The sequence below is a fragment of the Aulonocara stuartgranti genome (genome assembly GCF_965226115.1).
Source record: "Aulonocara stuartgranti genome assembly, chromosome: 18".
NCBI lineage: Eukaryota > Metazoa > Chordata > Actinopteri > Cichliformes > Cichlidae > Aulonocara > Aulonocara stuartgranti.
The window spans coordinates 31,819,893-31,842,234 of record NC_138954.1 but is presented as its reverse complement, the minus strand read 5'-3'; the positions used below and the strand labels follow the sequence as shown (position 1 = coordinate 31,842,234).

The 22,342-nt window shown below is 41.8% G+C and overlaps 1 protein-coding gene across 1 annotated transcript; it reads left to right on the top strand.

Annotated features, from left to right (window-relative positions):
* Positions 1–2,491: 2,491 nt before the first annotated feature.
* On the top strand, positions 2,492–21,254 carry cryz (crystallin, zeta (quinone reductase); the record flags this gene model as incomplete). Its single annotated transcript, XM_082514977.1, has 8 exons — positions 2,492–2,723; positions 8,638–8,790; positions 9,021–9,184; positions 9,648–9,699; positions 16,385–16,534; positions 16,618–16,719; positions 20,686–20,781; positions 21,126–21,254. Exons 1-8 carry the CDS (start codon positions 2,616–2,618, stop codon positions 21,252–21,254), a joined length of 954 nt encoding a protein of 317 aa, XP_082371103.1. The 5' UTR covers positions 2,492–2,615.
* Positions 21,255–22,342: the final 1,088 nt, after the last annotated feature.

Sequence of the window (22,342 nt, the reverse complement as noted above, 5' to 3'; positions counted from 1 at the left end):
TGACAGCTTAGCCGCCGTTCTCCTGTCACTCACCACCTCCACTGGGTCCAGAGGGCATCCTAGAACAGAGCTGGCCCTTCGGATCACCCTGTTCAGTCTCTTCCTGTCCCCAGCAGAGATGCTGCCGCCCCAGCAGACCACGCCATAAAAGATAGCAGAAGCCACAACAGAGTCATAGAATTTCTTCAGGAGTGGGCCCTCCACTCCAAATGGTTATGGTTATTTATGAAGTCAGATGACACAAATACGACATGTCTTATAGGCATAAAGGCCTGGACAAACTCTAATTTTCTGCTTCGAATTCAGACAAGACTAACCCTAAAATTCTTAAAAACATGGCATCTAACCAGATACTTACCATGGACGGCATTACCTTGGCCTGTAGTGACACTATGAAGATTTTTGATCAGCCAAAATGATGGACACCACACAAGGACTGTCACGGCGAGTGCGATGAGCCGTGTGGGAAATAAAGGAGGATCCAAAAGCAGGCACTTGTAAAGGGGTGAGGGTGGTTTATTAAATACAAAATAAATATAGACAAACAGCAAATAGAGCACGAACTAAACTAGACTGGAAACAACTAAACTACCGAGCACAAACCTGGACAAGAATGAGAACAAGCAGAGGAGAATGACGATGGACAGCAGGGAGAACACACGGGTGAGACATGGTGGATACACAGAGAAACACAGGGGAATTACACACAGGTGGTGGACACAGCTGGGAATAATCAACAAGACGAGACAGAGGTAAAACTGAACACACTCACATGAGACGCAGACCTTCACAATAAAACAGGAACAAGAAACCATCACACTAAGACGCAGACTCGACATAGAGAGAATGACACATGGAACTAAACTAAACCTGCAAAAACATGACAACTCAAAATACTGGGTCAAACTGACCCAGAACCGTGACAAGGACACCACAAAAGATGGACATCACACATTAGTTGCACAAAAAGCTAATTTATAAAAAAAAATAAAAATAAAACAACAACAAAAAAAGCCCAACAAAAGTCAAATATGTTGTCAGTTCAGTGGTAATGCGTAGTGTGTGTTCCTGTGCTGTGTAAAGCAAACAACATTCAAATAAGCCCGAATGGCCTAAAGGCTGAGAGAGGCCAACTAATACTCCCCTAATCCAAGTAGCCAATGGTGGTCCTAGCCTGTTTGGTGCCCTGGGCGAACACCCCCTCTGGCTGAGCACCTGATGGCTTTGACCTTTTCTTGTCCACCTTCCATTGGTTTTAATTTTGCACTGTAGAACACCCATCCCCCAACACGAGGATCACCACAACATAACCTAACAGACCTACACCTTAGTTCACAGATTCGCTTTGTCTAGGGTTTATTTCTGGGATTTCGCACAGCCCAGGATTCAAATCATGAATACATAATGGGCTTGGATTTACAACATTATGAATGAAATGTGCTCTATTTGGAAGCAGCCGGCCCCTTCCCCTTTCAACAAGTTGAGTGAGACTTTAAATCATCAAACAGTAAATTATAAATGTTAAATTGTTATTGATCCCTTTACCCCGGTCCTAAATTGTATATTTATTTTCTTACTCTTCTTATATATAATGTTTGTTTACTTGCACTGCTGTAACTGGAGCCTCGTCGTCTCGTCTCTCTATATACTGGACTGTATGTAGCGGAGATGACAATAAAGTTTATTTTGACTTCAGCAGCGAGCAGGCGCACCGAGGGCTCTCGCGCTCACTTTTCACGTATAGAATTTCGAAAAAACATCGGTGCAAATTATAAGTCTGTATCATGTCTGGTGTTTTCGTGTTTGTTGGTTTGTTTATATTTTGTTTTATTTTGTGAGTTGGTTATTAGATGCTGCTCCAGCCAGCCAGAGAATCCCCCGCCGCCCCGCCCTCTCCTCCGCACCTCGCAAACGGAGGGCGCCCTTACTCCCAGCAAACGGGCGATGGAAAACCGATCGGTGCCCATAGTCATCGCCAAAATGCGCTGGCTGACGTCGGGGCAGCATGAGTACGAGCAACTTTTTTTTTGTTGCCCGTGATGCCGCCCCCACCACGATGCGGCCCTGGGCAACCGCCCAGTATGTTCCTCTGACAGTGCTCCACTTTTACAGTTTCAAATCCGAAAATTTCAGATTTGAAAATGAGCAGAGTAAATTTTCCTGACACACATACAACACAGATGAATGCCACATTAAGAACTGGACTTACTGTGCTGACGTGCACTGAAATTAGTGGAAAAGGATCCAGCTAACAACTGTGATCAGTGTCGAGTATCAGACAGACTTTGCATAATAATTCCAGTGTGATGTGTAAATATTGTGTGGTATTTAAAAAAAAAAGTACTGCTAAATGTAACACATAATACTTGTGCAGCTGTGCTGGAGTATCCCACAGAATTACAAAGTAAAAGCCGTGTGCGCTCAGTGTTGGCCTGGACTGCAGATGTAGTCGACGGAGCACTTCCCCAGCCGCACAGGAGAGGGCGACAATACAGAAAACCTTCAACAAATGCCCCAAAACGTAGAAGAAGCAGCGCAATTTGACGCAGTGTGGAAGTCCTGAAGAGTACGACGTCCGAGTTTCAAGGTTGATTTATCTGAGCGCATGTGCGGGCATGTCAGGCAGCAGGTTGATGAGAGCCATTAGAGTGAGTGAGTTCGGAGCTCCGTCAGTCCTCAGACTGCGCTCTGACGTGACTGTCCCTCAGCCCGGGCGCACACAGGTGAGACCCACGCAGCTGGACTACGCCGTGCAAAGGGCACACAGCAGCAGCTGCACGTCACAGTAAAATCACGCGTGATGTTTGAAACACACTCACTGCTAATGCTTATGATCTGCGTATAGAGTTTCATGAAATCATAAACCTGCATTACGGTGTGTTTGATTTTGGTGCTTGGCCTTCTGCATTACTTCTTGATTGTCTGATCATTTCCTGATAACATTTAAATTTACAGCAATTGATTACAGAGCAGTGGGGAGTAGATTTCATCACAGTGGACGTCTTTCTGAATGTGCTGCAACTAAGTTTAAGAATATAATCCACCCACTGACCGTCTTCAATGCCCTGTACCAACACACAGCAGAGCCGCTACCTAAACGCTACTCCAACAGAGGTTGATTATCTTGTTAATAATTTAACCTCACTATGAGTGACTCTGGATACTGTAGCTCCTGTAGGCCTCAAATCAGAAGTACTTGACTCCCTGGTATAATTCTCAAACACGTAGCCTAAAGCAAATAACTCATAAGTTGGAGAGGAAGTGGTGTATCACACATTTAGAAGATCATCATTTAGCCTGGAGAAATAGTTTGCTGCTTTGTAAGAAAGCCCTGCTACTGCTAAGCAGAAGACACCAAACTTGCGTTTTATCTGGCTTCACAAATTTATCTGTTCATGAAGCCAGATAACACACACCAATTAGTTAAACTGCAGGAATGTCTTAAAGACATAAAGACCTGGATGGCCGCTAACTTTCTGCTTCTTAATTCAGATAAAACTGAGGTTATTGTACTCGGCCCTGAAAATCTTAGAAATATGGTATCTAACCAGATTCTTACTCTGGATGGCATTACCTTGGCCTCCAGTAACACTGCGCAATAGCTCTAAAAGTAGTAGTAGTCATTCATTATTATCAGGAAGTCCTAAAAACTCCCTGAAAAGCCTTCATTTAATCCAAAATGCTGCAGCAAGAGTCCTGACAGGGACTAGAAAGAGAGAGCAGATTTCTCCTGTGTTGGCTTCCTTTCATTGGCTCCCTGTTAAATCCAGAATTGAATTTAACAATCCTGCTCCTCACATTACAAGGTCTTAAATAATCAGGTCCCATCTTATCTTAATGACTTCCAGCTTCCAGTTTGGATTCAGGAGACAGACACTATCTCTACTTTTAAGATTAGGCTTCAAATTTTCCTTTTTGCTAAAGCATATAGTTAGGGCTGGACCAGGTGACCCTGGATCCTCCCTTAGTTATGCTGCAATAGGTGTAGGCTGCTGGGGGATTCCCATGATGCACTGAGTATTTCTTCTTCAGTCACCTTTCTCACTCACTATGGCTGTATCCCAATTCAGGGTCTGCAGCCTTAAAGTACGCAGCCTTAACGATCCACAAGGGCCGCGTACTCAAAGACCGCTAAGGCCAGAAGTGCGAGGCTCGTAAAATGGGACGGTCTAGCCTCCGTCGCGCTGCCCAGGTTGCCTAGCAACCATGATACTAACAGCTGGAAACGTTTCATACAGCTTTGTTTGACAGAAATGAAGGAGAAAATCTTTTGTTTGTTTCTTTCTACATGAGCTTTGATCATTCTCTGTAAGATTAAGGTCAGCTATTGAACGGTGTATATTTTAAAGTAAAGGCTTTAAAACCAAGTTAGTACAAACGTCACTAATGTCACATAACTTCGCCGACATGTTGCCAACAGTAATGTTTTAATGTTCTTCATTATTAAACATTCGCACATAAATAAGTGACATAATATTCAGTACTTACTTAAAGTTTACTCTTCGGGCGCCCCTCATCCGCCGTTTTTTTTCGGCAAAATTATCCACACCCACCACTGCGCTATGCATTCTGGGATATGTTGGGCCACGAAGTCTACACCGCCACATCCTTAAAATTCAAGAAAATGAAGGACGCATTTGAGGGCCGCATTTCGAGCAGCCTTTGAATTGGGACAGCCTTCGTCGCGTCGCTGTGACGCAATCGGCCTTAAAATGCGGCCTTTAAGGCTTCAGACCCTGAATTGGGATACAGCCATTGTGTTCATAGACCTCTTTGCACTGAATCATACTTGTTATTAATCTTTGGCTGTTCCACAGCATGTCTTCATCCTGTCTTCCTTCTCTCACCCCAACCGATCACAGCAGATGGCCCCGCCCCTCCTTGAGCCTGGTTCTGTTGGAGGTTTTTTCCTGTTAAAAGGGAGTTTTTCCTTCCCACTGTCACCTTGCTCATAGGGGGTCATATGATTGTTGGGTTTTTCTCTGTATGTATGTAGGGTCTACCTTACAATATAAAGCACCTTGAGACGACTGTTGTTGTGATTTGGTGCTGCACAAATAAAATTGAATTGAACTGAATATTTGTGGAAGTCAGATATTAAGAATACTACACTAACATTGAGATGTAAAGCTGCCTCTTTAATCATAGCCAAGTAACCACATGTGAACAATATCCGTGCTACAACTGGAAATGGTGGATCGAGCCAGATATCCATAGTATTGATACCAACGCTGGTATTGGTATCTGATTGATACATTGTAGTATGTAGCCCACTGAATTGTGTTAAATATTAATGAAAAATATGCCTCCTAACTTGAAAGACATGAAAATGTTTGAACCTTTTTGTGTTGACTGTAGGGCTGCCACGATTTGTCGACTAGTCACGATTACGTCGACTATCAAAATCGTCGACGACTGATTTAATAGTCGACGTGTTGTTTGAAGCTTTGTAAGATCGCAAAAGACGCAGGAATAATAGCAGGATTTAAGAGTGTAATAACGGACTGAAACAGAAGATGGCAGCACAGCATGTACAAGGATGCCAGCTGCCGTTAAACCCCGAAGAAGAAGAAGCAGCTGTGTCCCAGAATTCATAGCGCGGCCCAGCTTAGTTTCCAACAATGGCGGTAGCTAGTTAGTTTTAATATTACTCTTATTATTCTTTCTGGGTCACAAAATAAACGTTTAACATATTTTCAGGCGAGAATGTAGCTGTGTAAACCTCAAATATCGGCTCAGTTTAGCAGGACACCACATATTTTCAAAAGCGCTCCGACGTTTTCGGAGACGTCTGTTACCCACTAGCTCGATAGCTAGCCGGGGGCTAGGTCACTAGCGCCGTGAGAACACCGGACTCCCGGCAAATTGTTTTCAAACCCACCGCCGTCTTTCGCGACTCAGGTTAAATATATATGAGTCACTTAGATAAATTAAAAATGTTGTTGTTTGGCTTTTTTTTTTTTTTTGTATTTTATTTGTTCCTGAGTAAATCGGTTTGGCTGAGATTAAAGTTATAGTTTTTACACAGCTGAATGAAGTGTGAGATGCTGGAGAATATACTCCGGTGTCCTGTTATATTTTAGATAGCAAGGAGTTTATTAAACTTCACCGAAACAATCTGCAAATTTCATTAAAATTGAATAAACTATCATCTTGTCTTTATTTTTAGTTAGCACCTTAAAAGCTTAAAGCTGTAAGCTAATGATAGTTATATAAGAGCAGATGCTGCTGGTGCAATAAGCTGTAGTTTTACGTCCAGTGGATGATGATCTGATTAGTCTACTAATCGCATAAATAATCGGTGACTAGTCGACTATCAAAATAATCGTTTGTGGCAGCCCTAGTTGACTGTCACGTGTATTTTATTTATACTAGGGATGCACCGATACCGAGTACGAGTACTTGCATTTCAGTACTCACCGATACAGAGTACTTAATAAAAACATGATTTAAATTTGCAGGTAACAGCTTTAGTCCTATAATTTAACAAAAAATAAACAAGGGACTAGTTTGGAATTAAGAACATTTATTTAAAATGAAAAGCATGTTGTATGTAACATATTAAAGAATTAATAATTATAAAAAAACAAAATTTAATTTTACATTTGTTCGTCTGTTTCTCTGTTTAGAAGTTTCATTAGCACAGTCACAGCTGGGATGACATCAGAGGCTAGTGCGTCGTAGCTGCTCACTTTTTTAGTTAAACTCTTTGTACTCGTTGTTGTGTTGGGATTTTAGGTGCTTGATTAAATTGCTTGTGTTAAATGCGCTACCTTTAGAGCCTCCTCTGGACAATTTCGCTGAGCACAATTTGCAGTCCACCTTTGTTTTCGCATCTTCATTCACTTTGAAATAGCTCCACTCAGCTGATATGTCTCGCCTCGCTTTCTCCCCGCTCTGAGCTGCAGCCGGGGTGGGCACTCGGGGCCTGGGGGCAGGCACTCGGCGCCTGTGATTAACCCCTTACATGCCGCTCAAACATAGACAGGTCTCAGACCGTGGTATCGGTCCTCGGTATCGGGGGACTTTTAACGAGTACGAGTACTTTAGAAAATGTGGTATCGAGGCCGATACTGGTATCGGTATCGGTATCGGTGCATCCCTAATTTATATCCTACAGCACATTTAAATAACAGAGGTTCACCCAAGTGTTTTAGACACCATTACATTTACATTCCAGGTCTTCAAAAACAAAGTTTCAAAACACATGAAAAACTAAAACTGAGACACTTTGTCTCAAAACTCATGATACCCTGCTCTCCACTACATCCTTTTTTCAGTAAAAAGTATAAGTATTTGTAAAGTGGCACTGATACTTGGCATCAGATTAATACCAGATTCTGCAGTGTCGCAGAGCACTAGCTGCAAGCATAATAGAACAGAAAGGTATGACCATTAGGGAAGGGTGGAAAAGGAACGTGTACCAACAATGACCTGACAGCACTGCTACAAAACAAGTGCAAATTCATCTCCTGCTTCCTTTCAGTTAATAAAGCCCATAAAGTCATTTTTTAAATTGACTGTTGACAAAACAAATATACTTGCCTTTTTCTGAATGATGTTAATATTGAATTCTACATGTGAATGTAGAAGTCAAATCTAATTTAATTATTAGCAAACAGTAGTACAAGTAACACTTGTTCTGATGACAGATCCTGGATAGACTTCTGCACTGGTTATCCAGTTCTCAAAGAAATGTACTGAATCACACAGGAATAAATTGGCACTGAATGAGTGTTAAATTGTCAGTGCGCCCCAGGGCAGCTGTGGCTACAATGTAGCTTGCTATCGCCAGTGTGTGAATGTGTGTGTGAATGGGTGGATGACTGAATGTAGTGTAAAGCGCTTTGGGGTCCTATGGACTAGAAAAGCGCTATACAAATGCAGGCCATTTACCATTTAAATGTCTGTACAGTACTATCAAAGTGGCAAAAGGGTAAACCCCCACTTGCGTCAGAACATGCATCAAGTGTCATTGCAATTACATTTTTTTACTTGAAATAAAAAAGCTGTGAACATGTTTTAAAGTCAGAAATCTGATTTTGTTATAGTCAATAGCAAATAAATCAAGGGTAAAATCTGAGAAATGTATCCAGTAGTTGAAGTTTTGTAGTCAAGCAGCTGTTTCTTAAGCTTGAAATGACGGTCAAATTGAAACATTTAGAAATTTTAAAGATTGAAGTAGCTAAGATTAGAATTAATGGCCCGAGGTGGACAAACTTTTGTTGTTTAAATGGAAAATGGATTGGTTCTTATATGGCGCTTTTCTGAGCACTCTACACAACTTGTGCATTCACCCAAGCATATTTTTTTGTGCTTGTATGAATGCTTTCTAACTAACATTCACACATACACTCATACTCATATGGATGCAATTTGGGGTTAGTATCTTGCCCAAGGATATTTGGCATGCAGACTAGGGAAACCAGGAATTGAACCATCAACCTTCCGATCAGTAGATGACCTGCTCTACCGCTTGAGCTACAGCCACCCCGAAACAGCCAGTGTTTTTAACCTGTGATTATTATTCAAGTTCAAGTGATTTAAATGAAATATTTGAGTAATAGTGTTTAAAATCTCCTAATCTCTCAGCCCACATGGCATAGTCCATCTGAAGTCTCTCTCTCTCTCATATAGGTGTTGATCCGTGTCCATGCCTGTGGAGTGAACCCTGTGGAAACTTACATCCGAGCTGGGACGTATGCAAGGAAACCCACCCTGCCTTACACACCTGGCTCTGATGTAGCAGGAGTGGTGGAATCAGTTGGAGAAGGAGTGACTGCAGTGAAGGTTAGAGTACAGACGACTGTATGGATGTGATAGCAGCTACATGTCAGTGCAGTTATATAATCATGTGGGATCAGTCCTCCATCTTCTGCTTAGCATCACTTAAAACTTGTGTAAATCCAAGTTCAAGTTCATCCTGTAGAAAATACACAGAGACAATGTGAGAAGGAACTCTTAAATAAGGAGATACAGGAGGTGTGCACAGTGTGTGAACATGTGTGTGTGTTTTCCAGGCAGGGGATCGTGTGTTCACCACAGCTACAGAGACTGGAGGCTATGCAGAGTACACTGTAGCAGCTGGCGACTCTGTTTACAAGCTGCCTGATGCTTTAGACTTCACACAGGGAGCAGCCATCGGGATCCCGTACTTCACCGCCTACAGAGCTCTGATCCACAAGTAAGACACACCTGTTCTAATCAGGGTGAGCTGTAGCAGGATTCCACCATCTGCAGATCTTAAAGAGCAAAGCAATGAAATTCAATATAATATTCAATTTAATATTTCTAATTCAAATTACAAGGTCCAGTAAAAATCTTTTAGTGGGCTTATATAACAATAGAAAGTGCTGAAAAAGTAATGTCAGCTAAAATATATTATAACAACAAGAAATACATGTATCTCTTCCTGCATATGACCAAGTCTACACAGCTGCGTGGTACTTATACTGCCCTCTGGTGGTCAAAACCTTGATCTTCTTCCTTCCACACTGACAAGTCCAGATATATGCATATCCCAACTCTGAACATACATCATGTTACAAAGGAAAGATCAATGTTTTTAATAGAGGGGGTGGTTAATTAGTAATGCAGCACCATACTGTTAACTTTCACCTTCTCTGTGGGTTTTTTGTGTTGTGCAGAGCGCACGCCAAGGCTGGAGAGACCGTTCTTATCCATGGAGCCAGTGGAGGGGTGAGACTCTTCTTCAGCTCTAGGAGATATAGCTCCAATTTCTAACAAGTCATCATTAGGCTGCCCTAGATCCCTAAAATATCCTGCAAGGATGCCAAAGTATAGTGACACCAATCCGATACATCTAAACATATTTTAGGAGCAGCTGTTGTATTAATCTGTTTTTAAAGCCCGAAAAAGATTTTGAACACTTGCAGTGCTTTCCTGATCTGTAGGTCACGCTAAAACTTGTTTTGCCTTTCTTTCCCTTCAAAAGTTGAAGTGTTATGTGTGTGAGTGGGTTAAGGGAGAGTATGATGGAGAATACAGTGGAACCCCGACTTACGAAATTCATTTGTTCCCGAGGGTCTTTCGTAAGTCGAAGATTTTCGTAAGTCGAAGCACCCATCGCGCCTTTTGAGTGAGGCGATGCTGAACGATAGACTATAGACTAATTGCTAACTAGAACAACAATACGTCGTTCAAGTGGAACAGCGAAGCGCAATTACGAAAGCCAAGGGGTTGTCACATGATTCGGAAGGCATTCTGGGCATTCTGGGCTCGGCCAATCAGAGCCAGCGGATTTCGTAAAATGGGCATTTTGCCGTAACACGGGCAGAAATATTGGCGTTCAGTGCCTTCGTAACTTGAATTTTTCGTTTAACAGGGTATTCGTAAGTCGGGATTCCACTGTATTACAAAGTTTGTCCTCGAGTCTAAATACTTCATTATGCATTATGAAAAATATTACAATATTGCACACAAAATACTAAAGGAATGAGCAAAATGTGTAGAAGGAAGAAAAGTAGTCCTGATACTGATCCCTGTGGGACCCCATATTTGATAGTTATACTTTGAGATTTTTACCATTTACACACACATATTGCTCCCTTTTCTTTAATTTAATTTGATTACAAATATCATTCACACCTAATGTAAGGGAGCTTGACTTCTGTTTTTATCTCTTGGTGTAAAAAGAAAGAGTTTTAAAAAATGGCTTTTGTTTATAAGTGACACACTGAAGAGGGCTAATAGTTATGGATAGATTTTCTTTTCTTGAGATAAAATATTTAATAAAACTGTTGGTAATATTTTCATGATGTGGAACATTTCTGGCATTTTACTCGACCCTGGTGTCATTGAGCATATTTGTAAGATGTGTGCTATACCTTCAAATCATACTGCCTGAAGGAAGCATGTACAGTAGGATGCAAAAGTTTGGGCAACCTTGTTAATAGTCATTATTCTCCTGTATAAATCGTTGGTTGTTACGATAAAAAAATTTCAGTTAAATATATCATATAGGAGACACACTCAGTGATATTTCAGAAGTGAAACGAAGTTTATTGGATTTACAGAAAGTGTGCAATAATTGTTTAAACAAAATCAGGCAGGTGCATTAATTTGGGGTCCACAAAAAAAGAAATGAAATCAATATTTAGTAGATCTGCCTTTTGCAGAAATTACAGCCTCGAAATGCTTCCTGTAGGTTCCAATGAGAGTCTGGATTGTGGTTGAAGGTATTTTGGACCATTCCTCTTTACAAAACATCTCTAGTTCATTCAGGTTTGATGGCTTCCGAGCATGGACAGCTCTTTAACTCACACCACAGATTTTCAATAATATTCAGGTCTGGGCTGAGATGGCCATTCCACAACGTTGTACTTGTTCCTCTGCATGAATGCCTTAGTGGATTTTGAGCAGTGTTTCGGGTCGTTGTCTTGTTGAAAGATCCAGCCCCGGCACAGTTTCAGCTTTGTCACTGATTCCTGGACATTGGTCTCCAGAATCTGCTGATACTGAGTGGAATCCATGTGTCCCTCAACTTTGACAAGATTCCCAGTCCCTGCACTGGCCACACAGCCCCACGGCATGATGAAACCACCACCATATTTCACTGTAGGTAGCAGGTGTTTTTCTTGGAATGCTGTGTTCTTTTTCCTCCATGCATAACGCCTCTTGTTATGCCCAAATAACTCAACTTTAGTTTCATCAGTCCACAGCACCTTATTCCGAATGAAGCTGGCTTGTCCAAATGTGCTTTAGCAAACCTCAAGCGTCTCTGTTTGTGCTGTGGGCGGAGAAAAGGCTTCCTCTGCATCACTCTCGCATACAGCATCTCCTTGTGTAAAGTGCACCGAATGGTTGAACGATGCACAGTGACTCCATCTGCTGCAAGATGATGTTGTAGGTCTTTGGTGCTGGTCTGTGGGTTGACTCTGACTGTTCTCACCATTCGTCGCTTCTGTCCATCCGAGATTTTTCTTGGTCTGCCACTTTGAGCCTTAACTTGAACTGAGCCTGTGGTCTATCATTTTCTCAATATGTTCCTACCTGTGGAAACAGATGGCTTAAATTTCTGAGACAGCTTTCTGTATCCTTCCCCTAAACCATGATGGTGAACAATCTTTGTCTTCGGGTCATTTGAGAGTTGTTTTGAGACCCCCATGTTGCTACTCTTCAGAGAAAATTAAAAGAGGAGGGAAACTTACAAGTGACCCCTTTAAATACTCTTACTCATTATTGGATTCACTTGTGTATGTAGGTCAGGGGTCACTGAGCTTACCAGGCCAATTTGAGTTCCAATAATTTGTTCTAAAGGTTTTGGAATCAATAAAATGACAACAGTGACCCAAATTATGCGCCTGCCTGATTGTGTTTAAACAATTATTGCACACTTTCTGTAAATCCAATAAACTTAGTTTCACTTCTCGAGTATCATTGTGTGTGTCTCCTATATGATATATTTAACTCACATTTTTTTATTGTAACAACCAACGATTTATATAGCAAAATAATGACTATTAACAAGGTTGCTCAAACTTTTGCATCCCACTGTATAATCTAAACAGAACTGGTCCTATCACAGAACCTTGTGGAACTCCATAATTAACTTTATTGTGGGAAAAGGATTCTCCATTTATATAAACAAATCGGAGTCTATTATATAGATATGATTCAAACCACTGCAGTATCTGATGTGTAAAAGATTTAAGACCATATTAGTAAACCTCCTGTCTAATAATCTTGAAATCTAAAACCTAAGGATAAGGTAAAATACATAAATTCAGTACCTTATATATAGTATCTTGATTTAATGTACTTACTCTTATGGTAAAATTATGTTGTTTGACCTTTTCTGGCCTGATTGTGTATGTCACTGCTGTATAACTAACATGAAAACAACTAACCAGGGTAACTTTTTCCCCAGTTTTTTACACTTGTTTTTAATACAAGATTGTGTTAGTTTATGAACTAAAGAGATGCAGTTTTCTAGAACAAATTGTCTTTAATCAAATAATATAAACAGAAATGGAGTAAATAAATACAGTGGGGCAAAAAAGTATTTAGTCGGCCACCGATTGTGCAAGTTCCCCCACCTAAAATGATGACAGAGGTCAGTAATTTGCACCAGAGGTACACTTCAACTGTGAGAGACAGAATGTGAAAAAAAAAATCCATGAATCCACATGGTAGGATTTGTAAAGAATTTATTCGTAAATTAGGGTGGAAAATAAGTATTTGGTCAATAACAAAAATACAACTCAATACTTTGTAACATAACCTTTGTTGGCAATAACAGAGGTCAAACGTTTACTATAGGTCTTTACCAGGTTTGCACACACAGTAGCTGGTATTTTGGCCCATTCCTCCATGCAGATCTTCTCGAGAGCAGTGATGTTTTGGGGCTGTCGCCGAGCAACACGGACTTTCAACTCCCGCCACAGATTTTCTATGGGGTTGAGGTCTGGAGACTGGCTAGGCCACTCCAGGACTTTCAAATGCTTCTTACGGAGCCACTCCTTTGTTGCCCGGGCGGTGTGTTTTGGATCATTGTCATGTTGGAAGACCCAGCCTCGTTTCATCTTCAAAGTTCTCACTGATGGAAGGAGGTTTTGGCTCAAAATCTCACGATACATGGCCCCATTCATTCTGTCCTTAACACGGATCAGTCGTCCTGTCCCCTTGGCAGAAAAACAGTCCCATAGCATGATGTTTCCACCCCCATGCTTCACAGTAGGTATGGTGTTCTTGGGATGCAACTCAGTATTCTTCTTCCTCCAAACACGCCGAGTTGAGTTTATACCAAAAAGTTCTACTTTGGTCTCATCTGACCACATGACATTCTCCCAATCCTCTGCTGTATCATCCATGTGCTCTCTGGCAAACTTCAGACGGGCCTGGACATGCACCGGCTTCAGCAACGGAACACGTCTGGCACTGCGGGATTTGATTCCCTGCCGTTGTAGTGTGTTACTGATGGTGACCTTTGTTACTTTGGTCCCAGCTCTCTGCAGGTCATTCACCAGGTCCCCCCGTGTGGTTCTGGGATCTTTGCTCACCGTTCTCATGATCATTTTGACCCCACGGGATGAGATCTTGCGTGGAGCCCCAGATCGAGGGAGATTATCAGTGGTCTTGTATGTCTTCCATTTTCTGATGATTGCTCCCACAGTTGATTTTTTCACACCAAGCTGCTTGCCTATTGTAGATTCACTCTTCCCAGTCTGGTGCAGGTCTACAATACTTTTCCTGGTGTCCTTCGAAAGCTCTTTGGTCTTGGCCATGGCGGAGTTTGGAGTCTGACTGTTTGAGGCTGTGGACAGGTGTCTTTTATACAGATGATGAGTTCAAACAGGTGCCATGCATACAGGTAACGAGTGGGGGACAGAAAAGCTTCTTACAGAAGACGTTACAGGTCTGTGAGAGCCAGAGATTTTCCTTGTTTGAGGTGACCAAATACTTATTTTCCACCCTGATTTCCGAATAAATTCTTTACAAATCCTACCATGTGAATTCATGGATTTTTTTTTTCACATTCTGTCTCTCACAGTTGAAGTGTACCTCTGGTGCAAATTACTGACCTCTGTCATCATTTTAAGTGGGGGAACTTGCACAATCAGTGGCTGACTAAATACTTTTTTGCCCCACTGTAAATGTGGGGCTTTTTGACTTTTTTACTGTTACATAAATATAGTGGCTTGCAAAAGTATTCGGCCCCTTGAACTTTTCCACATTTTGTCACATTACAGCCACAAACATGAATCAATTTTATTGGAATTCCACGTGAAAGACCAACACAAAGTGGTGCACACGTGAGAAGTGGAACGAAAATCATACATGATTCCAAACATTTTTTACAAATAAATAACTGAAAAGTGGGGTGTGCGTAATTATTCAGCCCCCTGAGTCAATGCTTTGTAGAACCACCTTTTGCTGCAATTCCAGCTGCCAGTCTTTTAGGGTTTGTCTCTACCAGCTTTGCACATCTAGAGACTGAAATCCTTGCTCAGTCTTCTTTGCAAAACAGCTCCAGCTCAGTCAGATTAGATGGACAGCGTTTGTGAACAGCAGTTTCAGATCTTGCCACAGATTCTCGATTGGATTTAGACACCAGACAGGTCAGAGATAAAGTTATTGAGAAATTTAAAGCAGGCTTAGGCTACAAAAAGATTTCACAAGCCTTGAACATCCCACGGAGCACTGTTCAAGTGATCATTCAGAAATGGAAGGAGTATGGCACAACTGTAAACCTACCAAGACAAGGCCGTCCACCTAAACTCACAGGCCGAACAAGGAGAGCACTGAGAGGCCCATGGGGACTCTGGACGAGCTGCAGAGATCTACAGCTCAGGTGGGGGAATCTGTCCACAGGACAACTATTAGTCGTGCACTGCACAAAGTTGGCCTTTATGGAAGAGTGGCAAGAAGAAAGCCATTGTTAACAGAAAACCATAAGAAGTCCCGTTTGCAGTTTGCCACAAGCCATGTGGGGGACACAGCAAACATGTGGAAGGTGCTCTGGTTAGATGAGACCAAAATGGAACTTTTTGGCCAAAATGCAAAACGCTATGTGTGGCGGAAAACTAACACAACACATCACTCTGAACACACCATCCCCACTGTCAAATATGGTGGTGGCAGCATCATGCTCTGGGGGTGCTTCTCTTCAGCAGGGACAGGGAAGCTGGTCAGAGTTGATGGGAAGATGGATGGAGCCAAATACAGGGCAACCTTGGAAGAAAACCTCTTGGAGTCTGCAAAAGACTTGAGACCGGGGCGGAGGTTCACCTTCCAGCAGGACAACGACCCTAAACATAAAGCCAGGGCAACAATGGAATGGTTTAAAACAAAACATATCCATGTGTTAGAATGGCCCAGTCAAAGTCCAGATCTAAATCCAATCCAGAATCTGTGGCAAGATCTGAAACTGCTGTTCACAAACGCTGTCCATCTAATCTGACTGAGCTGGAGCTGTTTAGCAAAGAAGGATGAGCAAAGATTTCAGTCTCTAGATGTGCAAAGCTGGTAGAGACAGACCCTAAAAGACTGGCAGCTGGAATCACAGCAAAAGGTGGTTCTACAAAGTATCGACTCAGGGGGCTGAATAATTACGCACACACCCCACTTTGCAGTTATTTATTTGTAAAAAATGTTTGGAATCATGTATGATTTTCGTTCCACTTCTCACGTGTACACCACTTTGTGTTGGTCTTTCACGTGGAATTCCAATAAAATTGATTCATGTTTGTGGCTGTAATGTGACAAAATGTGGGAAAGTTCAAGGGGCCGAATACTTTTGCAAGCCACTGTATATTCTTGCATTACTTGTACTACCGTGGCTCATCAGCTTTAAATAAAAGTGACTAGAAATGTGTGCTAAAATGAAATTTAGCTACAATCAAATACTTTCTTCATCCTATAGGTGGGCATTGCAGCCTGTCAGTTGTCCCGTGCTCTGGGTCTTCAGGTTTTTGGGACAGCAGGGACACCAGAGGGGATGAAGTTGGTCCTTAACAATGGAGCTCACCTGGCCTTTAATCACAGACAAGAAGAATACACAGACAAAATCACGGTATTCACTCACATAGAAGTCAAGTGGCAGGAAAAACTCGCTCTGACCTTCTGAAAAATGCTCTGTGTGTTTATGTATTCCAGGAAGCCACAAAGGGCCGAGGTGTAGATGTGATAGTGGAGATGCTGTCAAATGTCAACCTCAGTAAGGACCTCCAGATGCTGGCCTATGGAGGGCGAGTGATGGTAGGACTACAGTTTTTCTTTTTTTTTTTATAGTATAGTCGTGGGATCTTTTACTGGTTTATCAGTTTACTACTCCTCAGAAATGTGTTGTTAACAATCCAGCTGTGGTGGACTAATAATAATTATAGTACAATATTAAAAACAGGACAGCTATAAGGAAACACTCACTTCACTCCACACAGGGAGTAGTCAGCTGTTGTTGACATATCAGGGTGTGATAAATACATCAGAGGGTTCCCCAGGCTGAAATGTCCTCTAGCAACAATCAACTACAAAGCAAGAGGTGAGAAGCAAATAACAGACAAAGCAAAATCTGTCCTATTTTTGACCTGAGTTGCTCACGTTCTGTTTCACTTAAGGAAGCCTCCCTCTGTACAGCCCGTGCTGCTTGTAACTGAACCGGTTGTAGGTTGTCAATGTAAAGTTGTTGATGCACCTCTATTACATCATTAACTGTACAAATGTCCATACCAACATAAGAAAAGCTGTCATGTTCTTCACGGCCCACAAGGAAGGTAGATTTCAGTACAGGAATGATATGAGTTGCAAAGTGACTTGAACCAGCCCAAAGGAAATCATCAACGTGACATGCAAGCACTCCTGTAACCTCAGATTGTTCATTCTGCCAATAGAACACTGCAGGATCAACCTGTGATATTTTACCACCAGTTTTGAGCATAATGTCTTTGACCTTATTGTACCAATAAAGTGAAGCATCTGCAAGTCCATAAACACACTTTTTCAGTTTCCATAGAACATTGTCCTTGCCAGCTTCAGGTGGGGGACGAAGATAGATGTCTCTTGACAGTTCCACTCCCTGCAAGAAGGCAGATTTAATGTCCATTGAATTTACTCTCCACTTGTTTTGACATATCACAGCTAGCACCAGTCTGAGGGACTCAGACGCACATGTTGGAGAGTCTTTCTGTAGTTCTTTAGTATTTACCTCTTCAAACCCCCGTGCCACAAGTCGAGCCTTTGGGACAACACCATTAGTAGTTTCTTTGAGTGTACAGACCCATCTAGTAGACACATATTTTTGACCCAGGTCTTTCACTTCATCAAACACACCATTACTTTGCCAGCTCTCAATCTCCTGCTGCTTAGCAGAATCAAAGGAAATATCTTTTGTTATGAGTACATCTGCATCTCTGTTTTCAGCTTCAGTGCAAAGACCATCAACAAGTGACATGTCTACAGCTTTCTTTTCACCTTCACTACCATCATGCTCAAGATATTGCACATTGTACCAGTTTTTGTATTGCCCTTTTGCTTTTCCCGCTCTGCCTAGCACTCTGGCTGTGTGTTGAACACCGTTGTCTCTGTTGGTAAAAGCAATCAGCTGTCCTGATCTTAACTTTACATTTGCAGAGACGTGATCAGTGGGTGTAGAGGGCTCATTTGCAGTTTGTGTGACAGACATGTTTTCTGTAGTGTTGGTTTCTCTGTCAATAGTGATGTCTTCTTCCTCACTAATACTCTGTTCACCATCGGGTGTGTCAGTGTCATCATTTTCAACTGCGTCTTTGTTGTCATCATCAGTAGTACTGTGTGGAATTTGTTTATGTCCAGTCTGTGAATCCACTTTAGTCAATCTTGACTGGTGTACTCTTACAAGAGTCCCCCCATGTCTTACAAATACAACAGTTCCATCCTGCCCAATAACTACACCTGGACCCTTCCACTCTGTACAGTCGACTCGTTTGTAGTATACTTTATCTCCTGCCTCATATTTGTCATCTGTAGGCCTAAGTTGTTTGCGTAGTGCTCTCCTGATCCTTTCTGAACACTCTGCCTCAGTAAATGCTTTCCTGGAAGCATGTAATCCTGAGATATGTTCAGCTACTCTTGCACTTACAGTTGTGCCCTCTAAGGCAGGTGGCTTATCCATCAACACAGAAGGAAGGTTGGGGTTTTGGCCAAACACAAGTTGATGTGGACTATAACCATGTACATTAAGCATACTGTTTTTGGCCATAAGGGCCCAGTCTAGCGCAGTGTGCCAGTCACATCCTCGTTCCTTTTTTACCTTCAGGAGGATTTCTGTAAGTGTCATGTTATGTCTCTCCAGTAGTCCGTTGCTCCAGGGACTATACCCCGCCGTTGTTTTTACCTCAATGTTGAAGTTTTCAGCCATGTCCCGATTGTCTGTGTTGTTGAACTCTCCGCCGTTGTCTGTGTAGAGCCGTCTGGGGGCACCGTGAATGCTTATCCAGGTGTGAATGAAGGAGTTGACGATCTCTGCAGCTTTCTTTGTCTTTACTGTACTATGTAACTATCTAGCCACTTCTGACCACAAACTGTACGTGTACATGCAGTATCAATAATGGCTGACCCCAGTGCCTCAGTCAGGAAGATTTCAGAGTCTGTCATTGAGGCTTTAGTGTACAAAGTAATGTTACACTCCTCCACTTTCCCATCTTCAGTTAGCTTTACTTGGTCACCATTACGATGAGGACAGTCTTTCGCCCAGTGGTAAGTGCTCTGACAAATAGCACATCTTGTTCGCTTGCCAAACTTGTCAACTGGGTTGGTACCTTGTAGTGGTTGTCGCTGTCCACTCCATGACGAAGTACCGTTGTTTCGTTTGTATTTGGGACCTTTTTGTTCCGTAAGGAAAACTGCATCTTGGTTCAGTTGAATTCCGCTGAAAACTCCAGTTACTTTCCCTCCGAAAATCCGTTTCAGTGCAGACTTCATAGACGCAAACGTTAAGTCCGTGCACGCTGTCAGTGCAAGCTGTCGACTTTTCTCATCAAGACAAGCTGTATCTAGAAGCTTAAATGCTAGCACAGCGTCAGGCAGCGTCATGTTGTACTTTTTCATCCGGTTATAACGCTGTTCAAAGTCTATAATGTAGTCTGCCATGGACACGCTGTGGTTCTTTGCAATGGAGTCAAAACACGAGTAGGCTTCATAAGCGCGGTCTTTCTCTTCTCTCTGAAACACCGCGTCAAGTTTTGCAAGTAGTATTTCCATACCGTCATCTTTGTCCAAATCTTCCGCGGGTATCTCCATGGCCGTTTCTCTGGCTCTTCCCTCGAGCCCCAGCGCCACCGCGAGTGCCTGTTTCTTTTTATCCAGCTCCGTAACTCGTCTCCAGATATTGACTTCATTCTTCCAGCATTCGTATGGCCTGGCTTCATCAAACTTTGGTGGTACTTTGTAATTGGAAACCATCCTCTGCTACCAATGTTAACTCAAAAGACACGACGTCGTACTCTCATTCACAGCGCTTTATTCGTTCCGCCATTTTTCATACGGACCACAACAACAACACTTCGCGGGCAACAGTACTCTCGCGATAAAACAGAAAATAACAAGTTAACATTTCTTACCTTGGCCATGTCTCTGAGTATTGCACACCTTGTGCTTTTGGGCACTCCAGTGATGTTGCAGCTCTGAAATATGGCCAAACTGGTGGCAAGTGGCATCTTGGCAGCTGCACGCTTGACTTTTCTCAGTTCATGGGCAGTTATTTTGCGCCTTGGTTTTTCCACACGCTTCTTGCGACCCTGTTGACTATTTTGAATGAAACGCTTGATTGTTCGATGATCACGCTTCAGAAGCTTTGCAATTTTGAGACTGCTGCATCCCTCTGCAAGATATCTCACTATTTTTGACTTTTCTGAGCCTGTCAAGTCCTTCTTTTGACCCATTTTGCCAAAGGAAAGGACGTTGCCTAATAATTATGCACACCTGATATAGGGTGTTGATGTCATTAGACCACACCCCTTCTCATTACAGAGATGCACATCACCTAATATGCTTAATTGGTAGTAGGCTTTCAAGCCTATACAGCTTGGAGTAAGACAACATGCATGAAGAGGTTGATGTGGACAAAATACTCATTTGCCTAATAATTCTGCACTCCCTGTATCTACCAGAAATGTTCTGATATACAGTTATATACAGTAGTTTACAAACACTCATTAATCATACCTCTACTTTGCTCTTTTTCTTTAGGTTGTTGGCTCCAGAGGATCTATAGAGATCAATCCCAGAGACACCATGATTAAAGAGAGCAGCATAGTGGGAGTGGCCCTTTTCTTTGCAACACCGGTACAAAATAACAGCATCACAAAATTTGTCAGTAATCTAATTTTTTTTAAATTTCATTTTAAAATTTTGTTTTTAATTCAGTTAAGCCTATTTTCCAGAGTAGGTTTGATTGTTATTATTTGAAAATGTTTAGTTTGTTAAGGTTAGTGTTCCGTGCTATTATTGTTATTATTTTTTATTTTATTTAGTTTTCCAAGTAAGCAAAATCATGCACATTGGTAATGCTACTGCCAAAACCTTTGGCTATGACTCCATACATGATACATGATAAATATGTACAGAATTCTTATTCCGTGCCCCACTTGGTGATTTGGACATCTTTCTTCTCCCCCTGCTCCTCTCAGGAGGAGTTGAAGGAGTGTGGAGCTCTACTGTATGCAGGGATGGAAGCTGGTTGGTTGCGTCCGGTCGTCGGTTCCCAGTATCCGCTTGAGTCTCCCGGGGCTGCTGGGAAGATGGTCCTGACTATGTGACGACCATGTAATGGGTCACAGGTCACCTTTACAGTTTTTACAGTTCAGGCTGTTTTTAAATGGGTGATACTTTAATAAAAATTTTCAGGAACAGTTAATGTTGTTGTTTGTTGCTTCTATGGCAAAAATCAGTTTGCTAGATCACAGAAAATAATCCAGAAAATCCTTAGGCTGGATTTGTTTTTACTGTACCATCATGGTGCGATTTACCAATTGGATGAAACCTTACTGTAGTGAAGTTATTTCTTTAGTTCGTGTTAATATACTTTTGTATTTCTAAAGCTGAATTTAATAGTTTTTTTTTTCCAGAGTGATCAGAGTGTTTTTGCAGATCTCTTCATAAGGTCTGTTGTCACTGATTTTAGGTTTAGTTCTTGTGTAATTTGGCATATCTCACTCTTTTCTTCTTGTTACCCTTCCTTATGAAGGGCATCTTGACAGCCAGCCTTCGCCTGAGAGCATTTGTGATGAGGCTTCATTAAACAGTAGATGAATAAACTGAAGGACTCCATGCATATATCATGTCCTGTGTCACGTCTATTCTGGTGTCTTTCACCCTTTTACTTAAGGACATGACTGCTCATCTGCTGTAGATAGTTTTTTTTTTTTTAAGCCTCCCACTTTTCTTTTGTCCTTCACTTGTTCAGTTTCCTCACATTGTTTTAAGAACACACTACACACTGTGTCAAAATATGGGTTCAGGGTTCTTTATTATTTGTCACAAGTATAACACACAGTGAAATGTAGCCTGACACGCTCCTCGACATGTGCAAAAATTGGGGGGGGGGGGGTGTATAGAGGAAGAACATTATACATATATATATATATATATATATATATATATATATATATATATAGTATATACACTGGGTGAATGTGCAGTAGTAGCAGCAAGCAGGTGAATTCTGTACATTTATATGAATAGATATCTGACTATTTTACAGGATAGACAATATAAACATATTTAAAATTAAAGGAATTGAAATGTGCATTGTGCCTTGGTTTAGTGTCTGGAAGAGTCCTGTCTCAGTCAGTTATAGATGATGTGAGAGGGCGGGTGTGTGTGTTTAGGGCACGGATGGCTTGGG